General features: G+C 60.7%; 2 protein-coding genes across 4 annotated transcripts; both read left to right on the forward strand.

The window, feature by feature from the left end:
- Positions 1 to 167: 167 nt before the first annotated feature.
- On the forward strand, positions 168 to 19178 carry MSANTD1 (Myb/SANT DNA binding domain containing 1). Of its 3 annotated transcripts, none has more exons than XM_010345228.3 (5): positions 168 to 234; positions 2589 to 2669; positions 5122 to 5386; positions 9327 to 9602; positions 12205 to 19178. In XM_010345228.3, exons 3-5 carry the CDS (start codon positions 5133 to 5135, stop codon positions 12443 to 12445), a joined length of 771 nt encoding a protein of 256 aa, XP_010343530.1. In that variant the 5' UTR covers positions 168 to 234; positions 2589 to 2669; positions 5122 to 5132; the 3' UTR covers positions 12446 to 19178. The 3 variants fall into 3 exon arrangements, with proteins under 3 accessions (XP_010343530.1, XP_074251914.1, XP_003934685.1); XM_074395813.1 differs by lacking the exon at positions 168 to 234 and adding an exon at positions 1264 to 1302; XM_003934636.3 differs by lacking the exons at positions 168 to 234; positions 2589 to 2669 and having other exon boundaries at positions 4890 to 5386.
- LOC141583967 (uncharacterized) lies at positions 231 to 2641 on the forward strand. The gene is made up of 2 exons (XM_074395812.1): positions 231 to 928; positions 1133 to 2641. The coding sequence occupies exons 1-2, from the start codon at positions 823 to 825 to the stop codon at positions 1939 to 1941; spliced, it is 915 nt and encodes a 304-aa protein (XP_074251913.1). The 5' UTR covers positions 231 to 822; the 3' UTR covers positions 1942 to 2641.
- Positions 19179 to 19540: the final 362 nt, after the last annotated feature.

Raw genomic sequence — 19540 nt, forward strand, 5'->3', positions numbered from 1 at the left:
GGACAAGCCCTGTGCTTCCTGTAGCCAGAGATGAGGAAGGGGCCCCAGGGCTTGGGCCTGGCTAGATGCCGCAGCGAGGGCCTTCACAAACCACGGTGCACGTGGTCTTCCTGTCCTGCGCACAGAGCTGCTGGAGCCTTCGTGGTCACGAGACATCAAAAGCTTAACATGGCATACACAAGCCTCAGGACTTGGCTCATGGCGCTGGAGCAGGTCACCAGGCCCGGCACAGAGGTGAGCTGTGTTCTCCCAGGGCCCGTCACCCCCTTCCACCTCCTTGGCCATTGGCACCTGTCTCCCTGGCCCAGCGGCACCCAGCTACTCCCCAGCGCAGCTGGGTGTCCCACCTCTGGTGTGGCCTGGGCTGCTGTGTGTTCTCAGGGCCTGCCACATCTGTTATAGCTTGTTCTTTCTTTCTGAACCAGCACCTACTCCAAGAAGCCTCAGCTCAGCAGGGATGCCTCCTTCTGAGCTCTGGCCAAGCCTCTGGGGAGCCTTGGTAGTCGGTGGTGTCGTCATCTTGGGACGCACATATCTTACTAACCTGCAAGAATGAAAGCCCTGTGGCTTCCTCTGCTGCAGGGCATTCAGTCAATATGCTGAGGTCCTGTCTGGTTGCGGCTAACTGGCAGGGGCCATCTCCACCCATTCCTCCCTTGTGCTGTGTGTGCCAGGAGAGCCGGGCCCAGTTGGCCAGAAGGATGTGGACGGGCCCAGCCAAGTACAATTCTCCCCAGTTGCTCAAAGCATTTGATGTGGAGCATGCCACTTGGGCTCCCTAAATCCGTCTCCTCATAGGTGACACTGCTCCAGGGCCCCCCAATGGCCTCTGAGACCTGGTCGCCTCAGGGAAATGGAGCACCGCCATCTCCCTGGTTCAGGTGTGGACAGCCAGACCCTTGGCACACTGAGCACACTGGCATGGCTGGTAATTTCAGAAGGAAAAGGGGCTGGGTCCAGTGGGAAGGAGTGGTGAGCCCCTCGTGAGTGGTCTTTGCAATCCTGGCGTCACGGCAGAGATGTCCTCGCACAGCCTCCCTCTTCCTCCTTGGAGAGCACACCCTGTCCCCACCCGAGCGGTGCGGGCAGCTCCAAGGCTGCAGAGCTGAGGATCCCTCCTGTCCCTTGCCAGGGCTGTGCTCTGTGCCTTCGGTGGTATTCGGTTTTGGCTGCTACTGGCTTTGTTCCAAAGAGGATCTAGAAGTCGCTTCCCCTGTGTGGAGTGTGGAGAGCCGGACGTCAGATGAGGGAAGTACCGAGCTCGAGATGAGTACCGGGTGGAGCCACAACAGAAGGGACTGGGTAGGGGCCTTGCCTCCTCGTGAGGTGACAGCCAGCCGAGGACCGAGGAGGCCCTGCTCCTGGTGGTGTGGGGTACACCCCTCAGGGAAGCCTGCAGTGGAGCCCGAGGGAAGAGGCATTCTCCGCGAGCCCACAAGTCTGGTCCATGAGCACCGTGACAGTGCCCGTGGGCACAGAGGTGGACCCAGACCCACCTCTGTGCTTGGAGTCATGGCTCTGGAGAGGGCATTCGGACAGGTCCCCAACCTCACTGGAGCAGGCCAAACCCTGTTCCTGAGGAGCCGGGGCTTCCTGGAGGAGGTGGGCCTTCTACTCACTCCTTCACCTGCAGCCACTCCCTGGGGCTCTCTGTGCCAAGGCGTCACCAAGACCTCTTTTGGGAAATCCTGTGGGCATCCCTTGCGGTTCCCCTGGGCTCTGCAGCCCCAGCAGCCTGGCTGCCTGTTGGGCCAGTGGCTCACGCCACCCAGAGGGCCCGGCCCTGTTGTAGCCACACCCTCTGGGGTCCCTGTGGTGGGGCCGGCTTTCTCCACCCTACTCCAGGCCTCCATGTATCCTGGTTGCTGGTGGCTGAGCCATGGGTGGGCCCCATGGAGCCATCAGGTCAGGGTCAGGGTCTCCTCGGAGGCGGAGGACTGAAAGTTGCGGGTCTGGGTTCCCCTTGTGTGCACAGGCCCCTGCCCTCTGTGCTTGGTCAGGCAGCTGGCCCCAAAACTGCTGGAACAGGCTGGCCCTGAAGTGGCTCCTGGCCCCTGTACCCCCCGGAGAGCCCACCCACCCGACCTACCACCCTGCCTCAGTGGTGGCAGTGCCGGCCACATCCTTCACCTCCTGGCCCCAGTTGCTCTGGGGAAGTCGAGGCCCCTCAGCCTGCCCAGAATCCCCCCTGACTTGGACCCAGGACTCCATGTGCTTCTCTGCCTTCACCCAAGCTCCAAGCTCCTCAGCTGCCAGATCCCCACCCATCTGCACAGGCTGTGCTCACCATTGCTACTCCTGGAAGGTGCCCCTTGGTGGGATGCCCACCTCTTTTGTAGTCTACTGTGTTGGGGAGCCCTCCTGCCCCCACCTTTGGTCACTTAGTCCCCGTGTCCTGCAAGTGGGGCAGAGACGCCACCCAGAAATGCTGAGTGGGATGAGTCTGGTTGGGCCCCGCCTCATTATTTAGCAGGGGAGAGACCTCGGGAGCATGCTCCTTGTCTGAGCACAGCAGGGCCCCAGCCCGTGTCCCAGGTCTCCACCATGGACAGCTCCTGCCGAGGCCTGACCTATCCCTTCTCCCGCAGGTGCTGCTGGGTGGCCAGCCCCTGGCCCTAGGAGACCCTGCAACGACCGAGGGTCCCAGCAGGCCGTGCAGCAGTGCCAAGGTACGAGCCCTGCCCCCCAGCAGGGGACAGATGCAGGGACCCTCCCCGGCAGGGGCAGCTGGGTGCCTGGTGCTGCCATCTGCTGTCATTGGAGGTCACTGTGAAGGCTGTGCCTCAGGAAAGGCTGCGGAGCTTGCCCTGTCCAGGGCCTCCCGTGTGCACGGAGCCTGGGAAGAGAGGGTTGGAGTTAAGCCTTTTGCCCTGGAAATGCTGCCTGGAGGGTGGCGTGGGTGTGGGGTGGCACCCTGCCAGCCAGGGCTCTGCTTCTCTGTGCCCAATGGAACTCGGGCATGCAGGAGTTAGGTGCCTCCTCTAGAGCTGCCAGGTGGGGGCCCCCAGCCCTGGTAGTGGTGTCCACTGCCCAGCACCTGCCCCTTCAGTTAGGACAGCAGGCCTGACGCTGTGTCCCCAGCAGCTCCAAGGCGGATTTGTGGAAGGCTGTAGGGGTCAAGGAGGGGCCCCATGAGCACCCCAGCGTTTGCCATGCTGGGTGATAGAGTCAGATCCCGTTACTCCCCTTGTAGAGGTGAGGAAACGGAGGCGAGCGGGGAGAACATGACTAGGGTCCACGCTGAGTCCCTAAAGCTACAACCCAGAACACACTGCCGGGCCCCCATGCCTTTCTGCCTACCCCATGTGCCATGTGCCAGGAGATGCCAAGAGATGCTGGGAGCCAGCCCCACCTCTGTGCTTGGAGTCATGGCTCTGGAGAGGGCATTTGGACAGGTCCCCAACCTCACTGGAGCAGGACAAACCCTGTTCCTGAGGAGCTGGGGCTTCCTGGAGGAGGTGGGCCTTCTACTCACTCCTTCACCTGCAGCCACTCTGTGGGGCTCTCTGTGCCAGCCCCCAGCACCTAGGGCTGACCTTGGCACAGTGCTAGGCAGTAGGAATGGTGTCTCCTGAGGCCCAGAAGGAAGGGGCTGGACTAGTCTCATGGGGCTGACCTTGACAAGGGCCCGGTGTAGGGGTGCAGAGCCCCCTCTGAGTTCCTCACACATCCCTGGGGTCCTCCCGGAACACTTCCTATCCTGACTGCAGGCAAGAGGGAGCCCCAGGCCGGCCTCTCCACGCTGGGCACCCACAGTGGGGCCGGACACCCCTGCCACGCCCCAGCCCTTTCCTTCCCCTGATACACCTCAGCCCCACCTCTGAGGTGCCTCAGAGAACAACAGGGGCAGTGGGCAGAGGCTGAGGTGCTGCCCACACCTGAGATTCTCTTGCAGTTGGCCAGGCCTGAGGAGGGGAGGTGGGTGCCCACTGTCCCTCTGCTGACCACAGTGGCATTGAGCCTGGAACACTATGCCCAGCACGGCCCATCCTGCACAGGTGCCGTGGGCTCCACGGAGCCCTGCCTGACTTGCACGTATTACGTTCTGGGCACTGATGCCCTTGGGCAGCACTTCTCCGGGCAGAACCCCCAGGCCACGCACTCCTGTTCCACTGCACCTGGGGCTCTTGGCAGGCTGCCACCCCTGGCCAGCCTGGGGCATCTCAGTCCCTCAGCCCCACAGGGCCTGCTCTGCAGCCCGGGCCTCTAGAGCTGTCTCTGTACACTGTGCCAAATCTGGCAGCCTGTCAGCTCCCTGCCTACCCAGGCTGTGCCCTACCCTGCCCGTGGCTCTTCCTAGGACTCCCCTGTGGCCTCCCCTGGGCTTGCTGGACTGATTCCTCCCGTGTCTCAAACAGAGCTCGCCTCTGCTGTCCCTGCTGTCCCTGCCAGCCGGTGCTAGAGGCCAGGGTCTGTGTACCCTGCATCTGCAACTCTGGGCAGGGCTGGGCTCTGACCAACCTGCACTCCCGGTGTCCACAGACCCGAGGCCCAGGGTGCCCGGGGGCTGAAGCAAGAGAAGCAAAAGGAGCAAAGGGCAGGGTGTGGGCTTCTCGTGTGGGCCCAGCCCCGGTGTAGCCTGGCTGGGGCCCTCTGAGGGAGCTTGAGGGTCCCACTCCCGGGACCCCAGCCAGGCCAGCGGCCAGCGTTGGAGCCTCAGTCTCCCCATCTCCTGTCCTCTGTGTTTCTCCCACCTCTTGCCCCCTTTCTGCCGGCCTGGTCCCACCCGAGTCCCCCTCTTGGCCTGCCTGAGCCGGGGTGGCTCTGGGCTGGGGGCCGATCCGCCTGGGCGGCGGTGGGAGGCAGGGCCGGGAGCCGGGCGCCGGGTTTGGGCCTGGCCCCGAGCTGCGATATTGATGGCCCGTCAGTGCGGCCCTGATTCCTGTGCTTTCAGTTAAAAGGTTTCTGTTGTTGTAGCTTATGCAGTTGCTCTGTTGCTATGGAAACGTGACATCAAAATGACGTTTCCCGTTTAAAAGCTTTTAACTAAATTCCTGCCTGTCAGATGTAGGCCCCATTTTGAGCGTGGAGCTGCCTTCGAGCGCGCGCGAGCGGCGCCTCCGCCCATGGTGCGTGGGGCCGGGCCGGGGGCCTCGCTGAGCGCGCTGTCCCACCCCGCAGGCGCCTCCGGCATGGCAGCGGCCGAGGGGCCCGGCTACCTCGTGTCCCCCCAGGCGGAGAAGCACCGGCGGGCCCGCAACTGGACGGACGCCGAGATGCGCGGCCTCATGCTGGTCTGGGAGGAGTTCTTCGACGAGCTCAAGCAGACCAAGCGCAACGCCAAGGTGTACGAGAAGATGGCCAGCAAGCTCTTCGAGATGACGGGCGAGCGCAGGCTGGGCGAGGAGATCAAGATCAAGATCACCAACATGACCTTCCAGTACAGGTGGGCGCCCTGGGCGTGGGCCCCGCGGGGCTGGTGGGCCCGGGCGTGGCGGCCGCTCCCGGCTGTCTTAGAGCGCTGAGTTGGAAGGGCATGTGGGTCCTGGCCTGCCTGTCGTCCTCCACTGGGTGAGATAGGGCCCACGGAAACTGGGTGCAGCCTTCTGTTGGGGAAGTAGGGAAACTGAGGCCCAGCAAGGGCGGGAAGCTGGTCAAAGAGCTGAGGGGTAGCAGGGCTGGGGCTGGTGCTGGGCAGAGACCAGGATGGCTCCCGGGGTGTCTGGGCGGTCTGGGCACTGTCCCGTGGAAGCAGCCCCACTCACGGTGGTGCCCACGGACCTCACACTCTCCTTCCCCGTCAGGAGGCTGTGGCTGCCAGCGCCCTCCCCACCACCAAGTCCTCAAGCTTCCCCTGTGCCACTGGGGGAAACTGAGACTGCAGGTGAGGAGGAGGCTCTGAGACTTTGAGCATCCACTGAGCCCCTGCCATGAGCCTAAGAGCCCCGCTGGGGCTGGCCCTAGGGTCAGAGAGGGGTATTTCCAGAAATCGTCAGAGGTGCAGGACTGGTCAACATGTGGGCGGGGCTTACTGTGCGAAAAAGAAAGAGGTGGAGCCCCGCCCTGGCCCAGGACTGCCAGTGTGGGGCTCCCAGCCTGGCCCCACCTCTGCCGCCTGCCATATTCCAGGTCAGCCCTTCCTGCAGGGAAGGCCAGAGGGGAGGGGACAGGTGTGGTCCCACACATCCAGCACTTTATAGGACAGGGTCACGGGTGGGGATCATGGTGGGGTGAAGGTCACAGGCACAGGCGGGGTCACCGGTGGGGTGAGGGTCTTGCAGAGTGAAGGTCATGGGCCTGGGGCGAAGGTCACAGGCGTGGAGTTGTGGTTTTGGGTGTGGGGAGGGTCTTGCTTGGAGCAAGGGTGGCAGCACTAGCTGGAAGCCACAGGGGGAGAATGGCCCTGTGGGCAGCCTGGCAGGGCTGGGCCTGGGGCTGCCCGGAGCCTCCAGTGTCCAGGGTGGGAGGGACTGTCCTGGGGGTGCCTCACTCAGCTGCTCCATCTCCAGGTCAGGCAGGTGAGCCCGGGGCAGGGAGGCTGGGAGCACCTGAGCACTCGTGGGAAAGGCCACCCCCACTCCCCCAGCAGGTGAGGAGCCCGCCTCCAGCACAGCAGAAGGGGAGCCCCAGCCCCCAGCCCTGGCAGGAATAGGGAAGAGGCCCAGCAGGGCCCCGGACTGACCACCAGGCCGTGGGGTCTCCGCTTTCAGTTGTGTTGATTTGACTTTTTATGAGCCTTGAAGGAGGGGTCCAGGGCCTGGCCCTACCCAGGGTCCCCAGCCAGGCCCCAAAGCCGGGACCTAGGGTGCTGAGCATGACCGATGTTGGGTTTGAGCTGCCACCTTGCGACACGAGGGCTGAGGTGTGAGCCTGGGTGTCTGCAGAATCTTGGTGGGCACAGGCAGCTGCCCACAGCCCCACTGTCCCCATGGCCCCACTGTCCCTATAGCCCCACTGTCCCCACGGCCCCACTGTCCCCGCGGCCCCACTGTCCCCACGGCCCCACTGTCCCCGCGGCCCCACTGTCCCCACGGCCCCACTGTCCCCACGGCCCCACTATCTCCGCGGCCCCACTGTCCCCACGGCCCCACTGTCCCCACGGCCCCACTGTCCCCGCGGCCCCACTGTCCCCGCGGCCCCACTGTCCCCATGGCCCCACTGTCCCCACGGCCCCACTGTCCCCGCGGCCCCACTGTCCCCGCGGCCCCACTGTCCCTATAGCCCCACTGTCCCCACGGCCCCACTGTCCCCGCGGCCCCACTGTCCCCACGGCCCCACTGTCCCTGCGGCCCCACTGTCCCCACGGCCCCACTGTCCCTATAGCCCCACTGTCCCCACGGCCCCACTGTCCCCACGGCCCCACTGTCCCTATAGCCCCACTGTCCCCGCGGCCCCACTGTCCCCACAGCCCCACTGTCCCCGCGGCCCCACTGTCCCTATAGCCCCACTGTCCCCACGGCCCCACTGTCCCTGCGGCCCCACTGTCCCCGAAGCCTCCTGGCCCTGCTTAGGCAGCTGGTGAGGAAGGGACGCAGAGGGCTGTGGGAGGTGGCTGCGGCTGTTCCAGCAGGCTCCCCTCTGACTCAGGAATTCACGGGCACCGCCTACCAGCTGCCTCTGGTTGGTGTCTGGCCAGGTTATTCATTATTTATCCTGAAAGCCTCTTCAGAGTCCCAGGGGAGGGTTTCTGTCTCCATTCCTAGAGGCTGGGAGATGAGGGTGCAGTCGGGTGGGGGCCTCCACTCCCGACCCCGCAGTCTGGGGGCGCCAAGGGCACAGCACCTCACGGTTTATGACGCACTTCTGCACCGCAGCCCCTCACAGCTGCCACAGTCAACCTTAGTTCACCTAGGGGGAAACTGAGGCCCAGAGCATGAGAGGGACTTGCCCAAGGCCACATAGTCCTTAACAGGAAGTTGTGGCCAGGTGACTCATTCTTCGTCCTTTCTTTATACCCCCAGCCTCCCTATAGCAGAGGCTTTTCTTATTTGGTTTTTTTTTTTTTTTTTTTTTTTTTAATCAAGAGCTCTTTACATATTAAGGCTGTCAGGCTGAAGAAGTCTGAGAGGGTGGCTGGTTCTGTGGAGTGAGGCTGTTGGAGTACAGTCTGGGGACGTCCTATGCTGAGAATAGGCCTTTTCTTGTTTCTCCAAAGAGTGGGCTGGCTCGAGCAGGGCAGAGAGAGAAGCCTGGCGCAGAGGTCGCCTGCCGTTAGACACTCCGTGCTGGCGTCCTCTCTCGGCCCCTGCTCACCCCCTGGCCGTGCCTGCTTGCTGGGGGCACCTCACTCAGAAGCGGCTTATTGTTTCCAGCGCCCGGTGGCAACACCGGAAGGTAACAAGAGTAGGAGAGAGGACATGCCCTCTTTGGGCACGGGGCGGGTCTGGAGCCCGGCCTTGGGGCCATCTGTCCCTCAAAGGCAGAGTTGGGGGGTGGGCTCTGGACCTTATGGGGTACTGGGTCTGATGAGGCAGAGACCCCCCCACCCCACCCCCATCTTGTAGCTTCTTCCCTTGCCTTGACCTCCCAGAGGGCAGCCAAGGCCCAGGGGAGGCCTGGGGACTCCCCCAGTCTCTCAGAGGGCAGGACCTGTCTGTGGGAGGAGGTGGACGCAGGGGAACCTCAGGGGCAATGAAGGGTCAGGCAGCGTGGGAAGGGGCCCATCAGGCCGCGCCGGGGCCCCCAGGCAGGCTGCAGTTTCCAGTGCTGGGTCCAGGCTCCTGCGCAGACCGTAGGTTCAACCGGCCGTGGCGTGGGAGCCCGGCCTGCTGCTGCTTTATGACCCCTGCCTTGCCTCTGGGGGAGGGGCTCACTTTGATCATCCCCACGTCACTGATATAAAAACAGAGGCTCAGAGAGGTGAATGAACCTGCCCAAGGTCACACTGCCAGGTGTAGAGTGAGATGCTGACTCAGAGCTGTGGACGCCGAAGCCCGTGCTCTCACGCCAGGGGTTCTCGCCCCGAGCCGTTCTCTCCCGCACAGCACAGTCATTGTAGACAAAGTCGTATCCCTGTACTTTTACAAACTCTTATGATACCGTATTATTACAATCAGACCTCATTACTCTCCCTTTCAAAGTGACTTATTTAAAAAGCGGTTGTTTGCTCATTGCAGAGAGTTTAGAAACTACAGAAAAGCAAAGGGGGGCGACAGGCTCAGGCCCGAGGTCCCAGCACGCACAGGTCACCTTAGCAAGACCGGGGCGGGTGCTTCCTTGTCACATCCCAGCCCGTGTGGATCCCGAAGCCTGGCTTCCTTCTAAGCCCACTGTCATCTTGACCCGGAGCCTGGCTGATTTTGCAGGGGAGGCCCTCGCTGGCCGGGCAGGACAAGGGGCTGGGACTCGCTGTTTCTCACCCTTGGCTCTTGTGTCTCTCGTTTCAGGAAATTAAAATGCATGACAGATAGCGAGTCCGCCCCGCCCGACTGGCCCTATTACCTAGCCATTGACGGGATCCTGGCCAAGGTCCCTGAGTCCTGTGATGGCAAACTGCCGGACAGCCAGCCGCCGGGGCCCTCCACGTCCCAGACCGAGGCGTCCCTGTCGCCGCCCGCTAAGTCCACCCCTCTGTACTTCCCGTATAACCAGTGCTCCTACGAAGGCCGCTTTGTGGACGATCGCTCCGACAGCTCCTCCAGCTTACTGTCCCTTAAGTTCAGGTAGTGTGTGTTCGCTCGCCCTTCCCCGGCCCTGGGGTGTCTCGGCCTGCCCCCACCCTCCAGAGAGAAGGGCTGGGAGTGGCGAGGGCGGCGGCAGCTTCGGTGGTCGCAGAGGCAGCTTCGGTGGTCGCGGAGGCCGTGGCCGTGGCCGTGGCCCTGGGCGGCGCCTCCAGGGACAGGCAGCCTCGGACCAGGGAGGACTTTAGTGTCCACGGGCAGACCGAGTGTGTCTCCCAGTTCCATCACTTTTGAGCTGCACCGAAAGTTCCTTGACTTCTCTGGCCTCAGTCCCCCTCCTACAAAATGGGGATAAATCAGTACCTTTCTCAGAGGGTGGCTGGGAGCCTCGCGGGAGAGGGAACGCAGCAGGGGCCCGGCACACGGAGGGAGACCGAGCCCCAGACCCAAGAGCACGCCCTGGCCTCCCTCGCCCCACACAGGCCCCACCCGCGCAGGCCGGCTGCCCTCTTGGCACTGGGGAGGGTGTCAGGCTGTGCCTTGTCACACGGTGCCGTGGGCATGACCCAGGCCCTCCGCCGTCCACCCCACACCTCACCCCAGGCCTGGCCTGTGCCGGCTGCATGACCGTGCCTGGAGATGCTCATGGGGCAGCTGGGAGCCAGGCAGCATGCAGGACAGACGCCTGTGGGGTGGCCGGGGAGTCCAGAGAAGGTACTTTCGAGGAGGGGACATCTGGGGTAGGCTTTCAAGGTAAAATAGAAGTTGGCCATTTGGAGGAGAGAACAGGAAGATTGTGGATTTGGTCACAGCTTCTCCCCGCCCTGGTCTTCAGGTCTTTCCGATGGGAGGTGGGTGAGGACGGCGTCTCTGAGGAGGGTCGCCCAGCCGACACCTCCCATGCCAGGGGCTGCTGCTTGACTTGGGGTTTCTCATTGAAGACCTGAGACAAAAACGCCTTTGCTGGCAGCCGGAAGGAACCAGCAGGAGGCCTGAGATGATGGCTGCTGTTCCCGTGGACTGAGCCCAGTTCCCAGACTCAGCTGCCTGGGGCCTTGCACAGGGCTGGGGTGTGGGGGCTGCCCTCCCTGGTCAGGCCCAAAGTGCTGCTCCCACCCCTGGGGTTGGTTGCACCCTCTCAGCTCAGAGCAGAGTGTGGGCCAGGGACGAGCAGGCTCTGGAGCAGGGCCTTGGGGTCTGTCAGCTCCCTGCCCTTCAGTGGGGTCTGCTGAGCTCACAGGTGGCCCCTACCCTAGCAGCAGAGCACTTAGGAGACGTCTCAGGGCTGCGCTGCCCTCACCGCCCACCTCTACCAGAGGTCGAGGGTTGTTGGGAGAGAGCCTTGGCCTCTTGTCGACCCACACCCTCCGGGTTCCTGTCCTCCGCCTCTCTACCCCAAGGTGTGCTGGCCCCATTTCTAGGCCACCGGGAGATAAAGGGGTTCACATCCCAGGCCCTTCCTTCTGGGACCACAGTTTCTCTATCTGCCTAAGGCCAGGTGGGGCTGGTGGCCTCTGGCTTCCCTGCAGGGGTCCTGAGTACTCCACACTGCCCAGCACCCCCGACCCAGCCTTCGTCTCTCCTTGGCGGTGGCCTCTCCACCCATGGACCCCAATTGGGGCTAAGCCCCCGCCTGCCCGGCTTGGTGGGTGAGGGGTACTCCTAGCAGGATGTGCCGCTCTGCAGCCCAGAACACCCCAGCTTTCCAGACCGAAGGGGTGTAGGTTGTCCTGGGACCTTGGTCATTGGGGTCACCTGCTAATTGCAAAGGACGGCAATGCCTGTGGGCCTATCTTCCTTCCTCCTTCTTCCTTCCTTCCTTCCTTTCTCTTTCTCTCTCTCTCTTTCCTTCTTTCTTTCTTTTTCTTTCTTTCTTCCCCTCTCTCTCTTTTGAGACAGAGTCTCACTCTGTCATAAGGCTGGAGTGCAGTGGCACGATCTTGGCTCACTGCAACTTCCGCCTCCCGGGTTCAAGTGATTCTCCTGCCTCAGCCTCCTGAGTACCTGGGATTACAGGCGTGTGCCACCACGCCCAGCTAATTTTTTTGTATTTTTAGTAGAGATAGGGTTTCACCATCTTGGCCAGGCTGGTCTTGAACGCCTGACCTCGTGATCCACCCACCTTGGCCTTCCAAAGTGCTGGGATTACAGGCGTAAGCCACTGTGCCTGGCCATTTTTTTTTTTTTTTTTTTGAGGTGAAGTCTCACTCTTGTCACCCCGGCTGGAGTGCAGTGGTGCAGTCTCGGCTTACTGCAACTTCTGCCTCGTAGGTTCGAGGCATTCTCCTGCCTCAGCCTCCCGAGTAGCTGGGATTGCAGATGTCTGGCTGATTTTTGTATTTTTAGTAGAGACGGGGTTTCACCATGTTGGCCAGGCTGGCCTCGAACTCCTGACCTGATCTGCCTGCCTCATCTTCCCAAAGTGCTGAGATTATAGGCGTGAGCCACTGCGCCCAGCCACCCGTTACTTCCTTACTGTCGCAGGGGGTGGGTTCTGGCCCCTCCTTTGCACATAGTGAGTGACCTGACTCCCTGGGGCCTCAGTTTCCCCACTTGCCTAGTGGGATGGTTGGGAGGGTCCGGCGGGGCCCCTGTGTGCCCAGGCTCTGTGGCCAGCACATCCACAGCCCTGCTGTCCTTCCAGGTCGGAGGAGCGGCCAGTGAAGAAGCGCAAGGTGCAGAGCTGCCACCTGCAGAAGAAGCAGCTGCGGCTGCTGGAGGCGATGGTGGAGGAGCAGCGCCGGCTGAGCCGCGCCGTGGAGGAGACCTGCCGCGAGGTGCGCCGCGTGCTGGACCAGCAGCACATCCTGCAGGTGCAGAGCCTGCAGCTGCAGGAGCGCATGATGAGTCTGCTGGAGAGGATCATTGCCAAGTCCAGCGTCTAGGCCGGCGGGCGGCGGCGGGGCCAGGCAGGGCCGGGTGGCTGGTGGCGCTGATGGGGCCACCCAGGCCGGGCCACTCAGGCAGGCGGGCACGGGGGCTGCCCTGTGAGCAGGGACCGCCTTCCACCCGGCCTCTGGCAGGATCCCTTCTGAGGGGTGTTTTGAGGACCCTCCAGGCCCTGGGGACCATGAGGCTCCAGTCTCCAGCATGAATGCCCTTCCTCGGACACAGGCCGGGGCCTCTGGGGTTCACTCCGAGTAAGGACGTCCGAGATCAACTCTCCAGCGTCGTTACTTGAAGCGGCTTTGATAGGAAGTGTATACTTTCTCATTCTTGCCTGGAAAGCACGGTGAGGATGTCCCGATGGATGGATCCCAAAAATGAAAGCAGATGGAAACAGGCCGGGGCAGGCTGGAGCTGGGGTGAACTCCCTCCCAAAGGGAACCCCGTGTCCTCCTTCACTGGGACCTCTGCCTCTGTCCTTAAGTGGCCTGATGGAAACCCCAGGGGGACTTCCGGGAGGCTTTTGATTCATCTGTTTGGAACATCAGGTGTTTCCGCTCCTCCTTAGCAATGACTCCAATAAAAGTCGTACCTGCTCACGTGCCCAGCCCTGTTGAATGTTCTAGGCCCTGGAGACGTCATGGTGGATGGCACAAAGGCCAGCCTCATGGAGCTGACGCTTCCCGTGGGGGGAAGACAAATGAGTCAATAGAGAAATGGTTGCAGGTTGTGATAAGTGCTGAAAGGGAGGGGATTGGTCTGAGGACCCGGAGCCAGACAGACACGGAGCTGAGCTGGGAACAGCAGCCACGCAGGGAATCACCAGTGCGAAGGCCCAGAGGCAGAGGACACCGGAGCAAGCCCCAGGCGCAGCAGCGGGCCGGCCACCAGCAGCCAGGCCACAGAGGGCCGAGCAGCCGGTGCGGAGGAGTGTTCGTGTTTTTCAAGCTTACTGCGAGTGTTACTGCAGTTCTGGACATGACATCCACGGGGGAGAGGCGCGTGGTGGAGCGGCCACAGCTACAAGCCCACCTCACTGCAGCCCTTCTACCAGGTGCTAACTCTTTCCAGAAGTTCCAGAGTTCCAGAAGCTGAATTCTCTATAAGCCTCGCTGGCCGGGACTTGGGCGTTTGGTTGTCCGGCTGCTAAGGAGGCTGGGGCCAGGTGTCTGTGAGTCATCTCCTGGAATTAGACAAGTTGCTGCCCATGGAAGGTTCTGTGGCAGGTGGGTCAGCAGGTAGGCAGCATGGTTTGACTCAGGGTTCAGAAATCTCCCTCTGGCTATGGGGTGAGCAGGCCACGGAGACAGGCATGCAGGCAGACCACGGAGACAGGCAGGAGGCAGGCGTGGAGGCAGGCCATGGAGGCAGGCGTGGAGGCAGGCCACGGAGACAGGCGTGGAGGCAGACCACGGAGACAGGCAGGAGGCAGGCCACAGAGGCAGGCGTGGAGGCAGGCCACGGAGACAGGCGTGGAGGCAGACCATGGAGACAGGCAGGAGGCAGGCATGGAGGCAGACCATGGAGACAGGCAGGAGGCAGGCATGGAGGCAGCCATCCTGCCAGGCAGTGCTGTGGTCATCCCACGAGAGGCAGCAGCAGCTCACCCAACCCTCTCAGGAGTCTTGAGGTCAGCCAGGCACGGGAGCAGCTTGGGCTCCACTAGACACGGCCCAGGCCTGTCTGTGTGAAGGAGAGGCCAGCAGAGGGCTGGGCAAGCAGAACTCACTTCGCTCTGAGGGTCTTGGGCATTCCGCCCTGCTCAGTGATCTCCCTGGAGCCCGTGTGTCGAGGACTCGGGCCGTGCGGCTGTGGGATGAGAGGCAGAGTGTCGCCAGGGCTTCATGAGTGGCAGCGGTGCTGTGATCTAGTTTCCAGCTGCCAGGTGACGCTGCTGACCCTGCAGTCAGGAAGAGGTGCAGAGAGGTTGCAAGCCAGTGTGGCGGCCACAGCACCTGCTGAGAAGCGGAAGCTGCCCCAGGAGGACAGAGGATGTGGACACATCTAGTGATGCAGACCTGAGTTTTGGGAGTTTGCTCAGGTGGGTTTCCAGCTCAGGTACCCACCTGCCTCGAAGGCAAGACACCACCCAAGAAAACATTTGCTTACAAATGCACTGGGCTCCCACCGGGCACCTGTGCCACCCTAGATGCTGGAAACACAGGCACCTGCCCCAGCTGCTGACCACTGCGGCTGGCTAGCCGCTCCCACGGGGCCAGTGTGGGGTTCCCGAGCCTCCTAACAGGGAGCCAGCCCCAAGCCCTCGAGAGCAGAGGGTGCTTGCAGCCCTGGCAGGAAGGTGATTGGGCTGTACACTCCGCGAGAGGTAACAGATGGAGGTTCTCAATGATGTGGCAACTTCTGCACCTCGCAGCCTCTCTGGAGTTGCAGTCACAACGCGCTGTGCTCCAGTAACCGCCAGGCATCCGTTAGAGCACGCCACAGGTCGCCGCTGTGCTGGGTTAGAAGTGGCTTCTCACCGTCTCTAGCCGGCGTTGCTGACTCATGCCCTTTCTGCCACCTCAGCAGGGGCCGGGATGCCAGTCCTTCTCCTGCAGCAGCGTCGTCTCAGGCCAGCAGAGGCCAGCCGCAGAACCTCCTGGGGTCAGTGCCTTTCGTCGGCAGCATGTCCTCAACAACGTTCTGATTTCTTCCTTAGTTTGTTGGTCCATTAAGGAGAAAAAATGATGTCACCTAATACCAAAATATTTGAGGAGATTCCGCAAAGCAGCATGCTGGCACTCAAAACGCAAACCAGGAGCCAGGCGGGTGAGCTTGTTCTTCGGCTCTAGTGTTCCGTGTTGTTTTGATGCTAATGCATTGAGATAAACAAGCAAAATAAGCAGGATAAGAGAGGAAGAAAGCAGAGTTACCTTTGTTTTCAGACCTCGTTTTTGTATATCCGGAAAGCCAAATCGAGGAAAGCTCGGGAGCTCCTTAAACCACCCTGAACTTGTTAACAATGTGAATGAAGAAACATCCCATTCAGAGTTGGAATGAATTTACCCCCAAAGGGAGAGGATCTACACCGGAGGACACGATGCACTCTTACTGAAACATGGAAAGAATACCTGAGCACCAGAGAGGCTCAACGTACTCCCGGGAGCGCCAGAGTACCGTGTCGCCATTTTGTGAATGTGATTCCAACCATACTCTCAATAACACTGCTTTCTGTTCTGTTTTGTTTTGAAATGAACACGATGATGTTTAAATTCATACGAAAAAAGAACAGGGCCAAAGGTCCAAGGCCAATCAGCATGAAACGACCGATGAGCCCCGCTCGGGGTTGGGGAGGGGGAACTGCAGACTGAGCTCACGGGGCTTCTGGGGACCAGGAAGAACGTCAGGAAATGGAAACTCCTGCGTGCCTGGCGGAGTGTGAACTGGAACAGCCACTGCCAGGGGCAATGTGGTGGCCCCTCCCGGAGCTGAAGAAACCCAGATTCCTCCCCTGGGCGGTACCACTCCCAGACATGTCACCCTGGGGCAGCCCCTCTCAGACTGGCCTGAGGACCCCTCAACACTCTTAAAAACCATGAAAAGTGCCAAAGAGCTTTTGCTTGTGTGAGTTCTAATGACCGATAGTAATACGCATTAGAATACCTTATTAGAAATTAAACCTGAGACGTTTGGAAAACCTGTATTCATTTCAAAATAGCAATAAACCCATGACATGTTAACAAAAATAACAATTGTACGAAAAATATGTTTTCCCAAACAAAAAGTTTGAGGGAGAAGCGTGACATAGTTTTACATTGTGGTAAATCTCCGGCTTGAGAGAAGCCCGCTGGCCTCTCATCAAGCTCTGGGTCCATCTGCTGTGGGGTGTTTTGGTCGGGAAGTATAGGGGTAAATGGAGAATCTCAGCCTTACCCAGATCTGTATTTGAAAACAAAAGGAACATGTTAGCAACCTTTGCAAATAATGGGGATATTCTTCCTTGATCCTCTTCCAACGCTGGACAGGCGGTGGCTTTTTTAAAGGCTGCTTGTGATGTGGAATCTGAAACGGTATCAGTGAGATTTCACTCGTTTCAGGAGAAGCCATTGGTCCGTCTCGTGCTTCCAGGACTCCGTCCACCGCGCTCTCGTGACCTCCCACACTGGGCGTTTGGTTCACCAAGTTAGGCAGATCTTCCAAATGCTGACAGTTCCTTAATCAGTATTTTAAAATCACTTTTGGCGATATCACCAATCTTAGCAGAAAAGTCTTTAAGTTGGAAAGGGCGTGAGCTCAAGGTAGTGGATACAAGTTTTTCAGAATCCTGACTTTTGCATGAAAGCTTGAATTTTATTTGCTGTCAGCTATTTTCTTTGAATGTGACAGGCTCGCTTTGTTCATTAAAAAAAAAAAAAAAAAAGTCCGCCAGGACACCCAAGGCTGAACAACTGAGTTTTTGCACATCCTTTTTTCCAGTGAAAAGCGTGTTCCGTACGTGTGTTCCGTACGGCAGCTCAACCGATGGCATAAATGCGTTTCCTCAACGTGGGCCTGGGGCAGAAGCTCCACAGGCACGTCTTCCGATGGGTCAGGCAGAACGCCGAAGAGATGTGGACTCGGGGGTCAAGGTCTCACACATGCAACATTTCGCTCCATCAAGGACATTGGAAGTGACTGGGTTTTGCACTGCAGCTGTGGGTGGGGAAGGCCTCAGGGCGGTGCCAGGGCCTGGGGCCTGCCTGTGTTCCTGCGCAGAACCCGCCACGCAGTGCACACATCAGCTCCGGGAAGACCCTGTCATCATCAGACTATGATGAAAGCAGCTGCAGCTTCAGGGACCCTCGGGGGCCCACCAGCCAAGATCGGAACACCCCTGGCTGAGTGCTGGAGCATGCAGACAGGTGACCCGAGCAAGCTTCGTCTGTCCTTGCCTGGCGCCTGGAGCTGGCTTGCTGGCGTGGTGGGTGGACGCCCGGGCGCTGCCACACGAAGGCCCCTCCATGCTGCTGAGTGCGGTCATCACGGACAAGGCGTGGGAACCGTACCCCCAAGAGGCCCCAGAGGATTCCCCTGCTATGTCCTCGGCACTGGATACAGAGTCAGGCGGAAAGCAAATACAAATCTTTGTCTTTACGTGTTTTGAGTTGAGGGTGGGGCTAGACCATAGCTAAACACGTAAGTGTCCGGTATGTTAGGAGAGAAGTGCTTTCCAGGGGGGTAGGCTGCAGGGGATCCAGGCCGTGCGGGAACAGAAGGCCTCCCCAAAATGTCATGTGAGCAGATGGGATGGGAGGGGTCCCCTCACCTGGGCCCTGGGAACGGCACTGTCAAGGAGGGAGCCGGCTCTGAGGGGAGTGACCTGGACAGGAACACCCTGCTTTCTGCTGGGACAAGACGGTCCTGGAGAAGGGGATGAGGTGGGGTGCGGAGCCCTGAGGTGGGTGAGGGGTGCTCAGGAGGCATCCTGGCCTGGGTGAGGACAGGATGGTCGGACTGGCACAGGCCTTTGCTGTTGCCCGGGAATGGGGAAACACCCAGACCTCTCTGCTCTGGCTCTGCGGGTAATCTCCAGGTGGTAATCTCCAGGACTCAGAACACGCCAGAGGCGCTCAAGGAGGAGCGCGTGGGAGGCGGTTCCGGGCCAAGTTCATCTCCGCCCGTCCCCGGTGGGAGGGACACCCTAACCCTAGAACATGAGCCTTTTACAGTAGAAAAGGCCAGTTGGAAGCCCCTGGGACCACCCTGCCTTCCAAAATAGAAGCCAAGAACTGACACATCTTTGGGGGATACGGCCAGCATTGCCTTGAACATTGTACACGTGTGGATTCCTGGCACATCTGTGGCTGGTGCAGGGACAGCCGTGGGCCCCCCTCAGCTTAGGGAAGTGGGACCCCCGTGCAGCCTCTTCCCGGCACGCAGCGGTCCGCCTGGTGCCTTTTGCTGCCCTCTGTGTACTGCGGCCTCTCAGGGCGCTGGCGTAGTGTCACTGCTTTCCGTCAAGGCTAACCTCTCCTGCTCCGCACCACCATGTCCAGACATGAGCCCCTCATCCCCCACGAGTGTCATATTTACCCCATGGAAGACCTAGAGGACAGGAGGGGGAGGTGTGCAAGTAGTGTGACAAAACCCACAAGTGCCTCAGGTCTGCCCTCCCCAGGGGGCCAGGCGCCCACATCTTGCACTCCCTGGGAAAGGGTGTGACGTTTGGGGACTGGCTTCGGAGCTGGAGCCACACGCAGACCTCATGTGGGTGTTTTCCCTGATCCTTTTTCCAGGCGGCCCACAGGCTACAGCTCAGGGTGCACCTGGGTGAGAGAGGGCTTCGCTGGGCTCTGGGCCACCCTTGCGGCTTGAGCGGCGCACGCCCGTGCCAGCCGTGCTGGGTGGGCGACGTCTGGGGTCTGGGACAGCTCTTCCCAGGAGAGCACAGAGCAGGCCCCGCAGTGCGGAGCTAAGCCTCACCAGCCCTGGGAAGGTCTCCGTAGGAATCAGGGTGTGCGCGTCTCAGCCGGAGTCCGACCTCACAGAGACACGCGCTGCGGCTGCACCCTCCCGACCCCCTCAGCTCCTGCCCGTGCGCCTGGTCTGCTGCTGAGAACCAGCGCGGGCACCGTGTGGGTCTCTCCCCCGCCCAGGCTCTTTCCGCACAGGTCCGTGCAGCTCTGAACCTTGTCGTTTTCTGCAACATCCCTGCATTAAAAAGGTTTGCTTCCTGCTAACGCGGGCAGGACGGCCTCCTCCTTTCGAACGGGAGACCCTCACTCCAGCGCGTGGTGGCCCGGCAGTCCCACGGGCCGCTCACTGATGGAGAGGTGGTGCCAGGCTTTGTCTGCGGTAAACAGTGGGGCAGTACAAAGCTGTGCACAGCAGCAAGTTTTAAAAATGAGACAGAACACTTCCTAACTCTAGGGGAAACAACAGGTTGTACGGGAAAGGAAGAGCCACGCGTGGGGCGGGTTGAGATCGATTCTTCCCAGACAGAATTCCCTTGTTTCAGCTCCGTTTGTAGGAGAGGCTGCCCTGCGGCCGTGGAATGGCTCTGGACTCTTGAAGACGGATGGCGTGGCTGTGGGAGCCACTTCTGGAGTCTGCGTTGTGCCCCCTGATAATGAGGTTTCTCATCCAGGACAGACTGTGCCGAATACTGTACATCT

This window comes from Saimiri boliviensis, chromosome 3 (genome assembly GCF_048565385.1).
Source record: "Saimiri boliviensis isolate mSaiBol1 chromosome 3, mSaiBol1.pri, whole genome shotgun sequence".
Lineage (NCBI taxonomy): Eukaryota > Metazoa > Chordata > Mammalia > Primates > Cebidae > Saimiri > Saimiri boliviensis.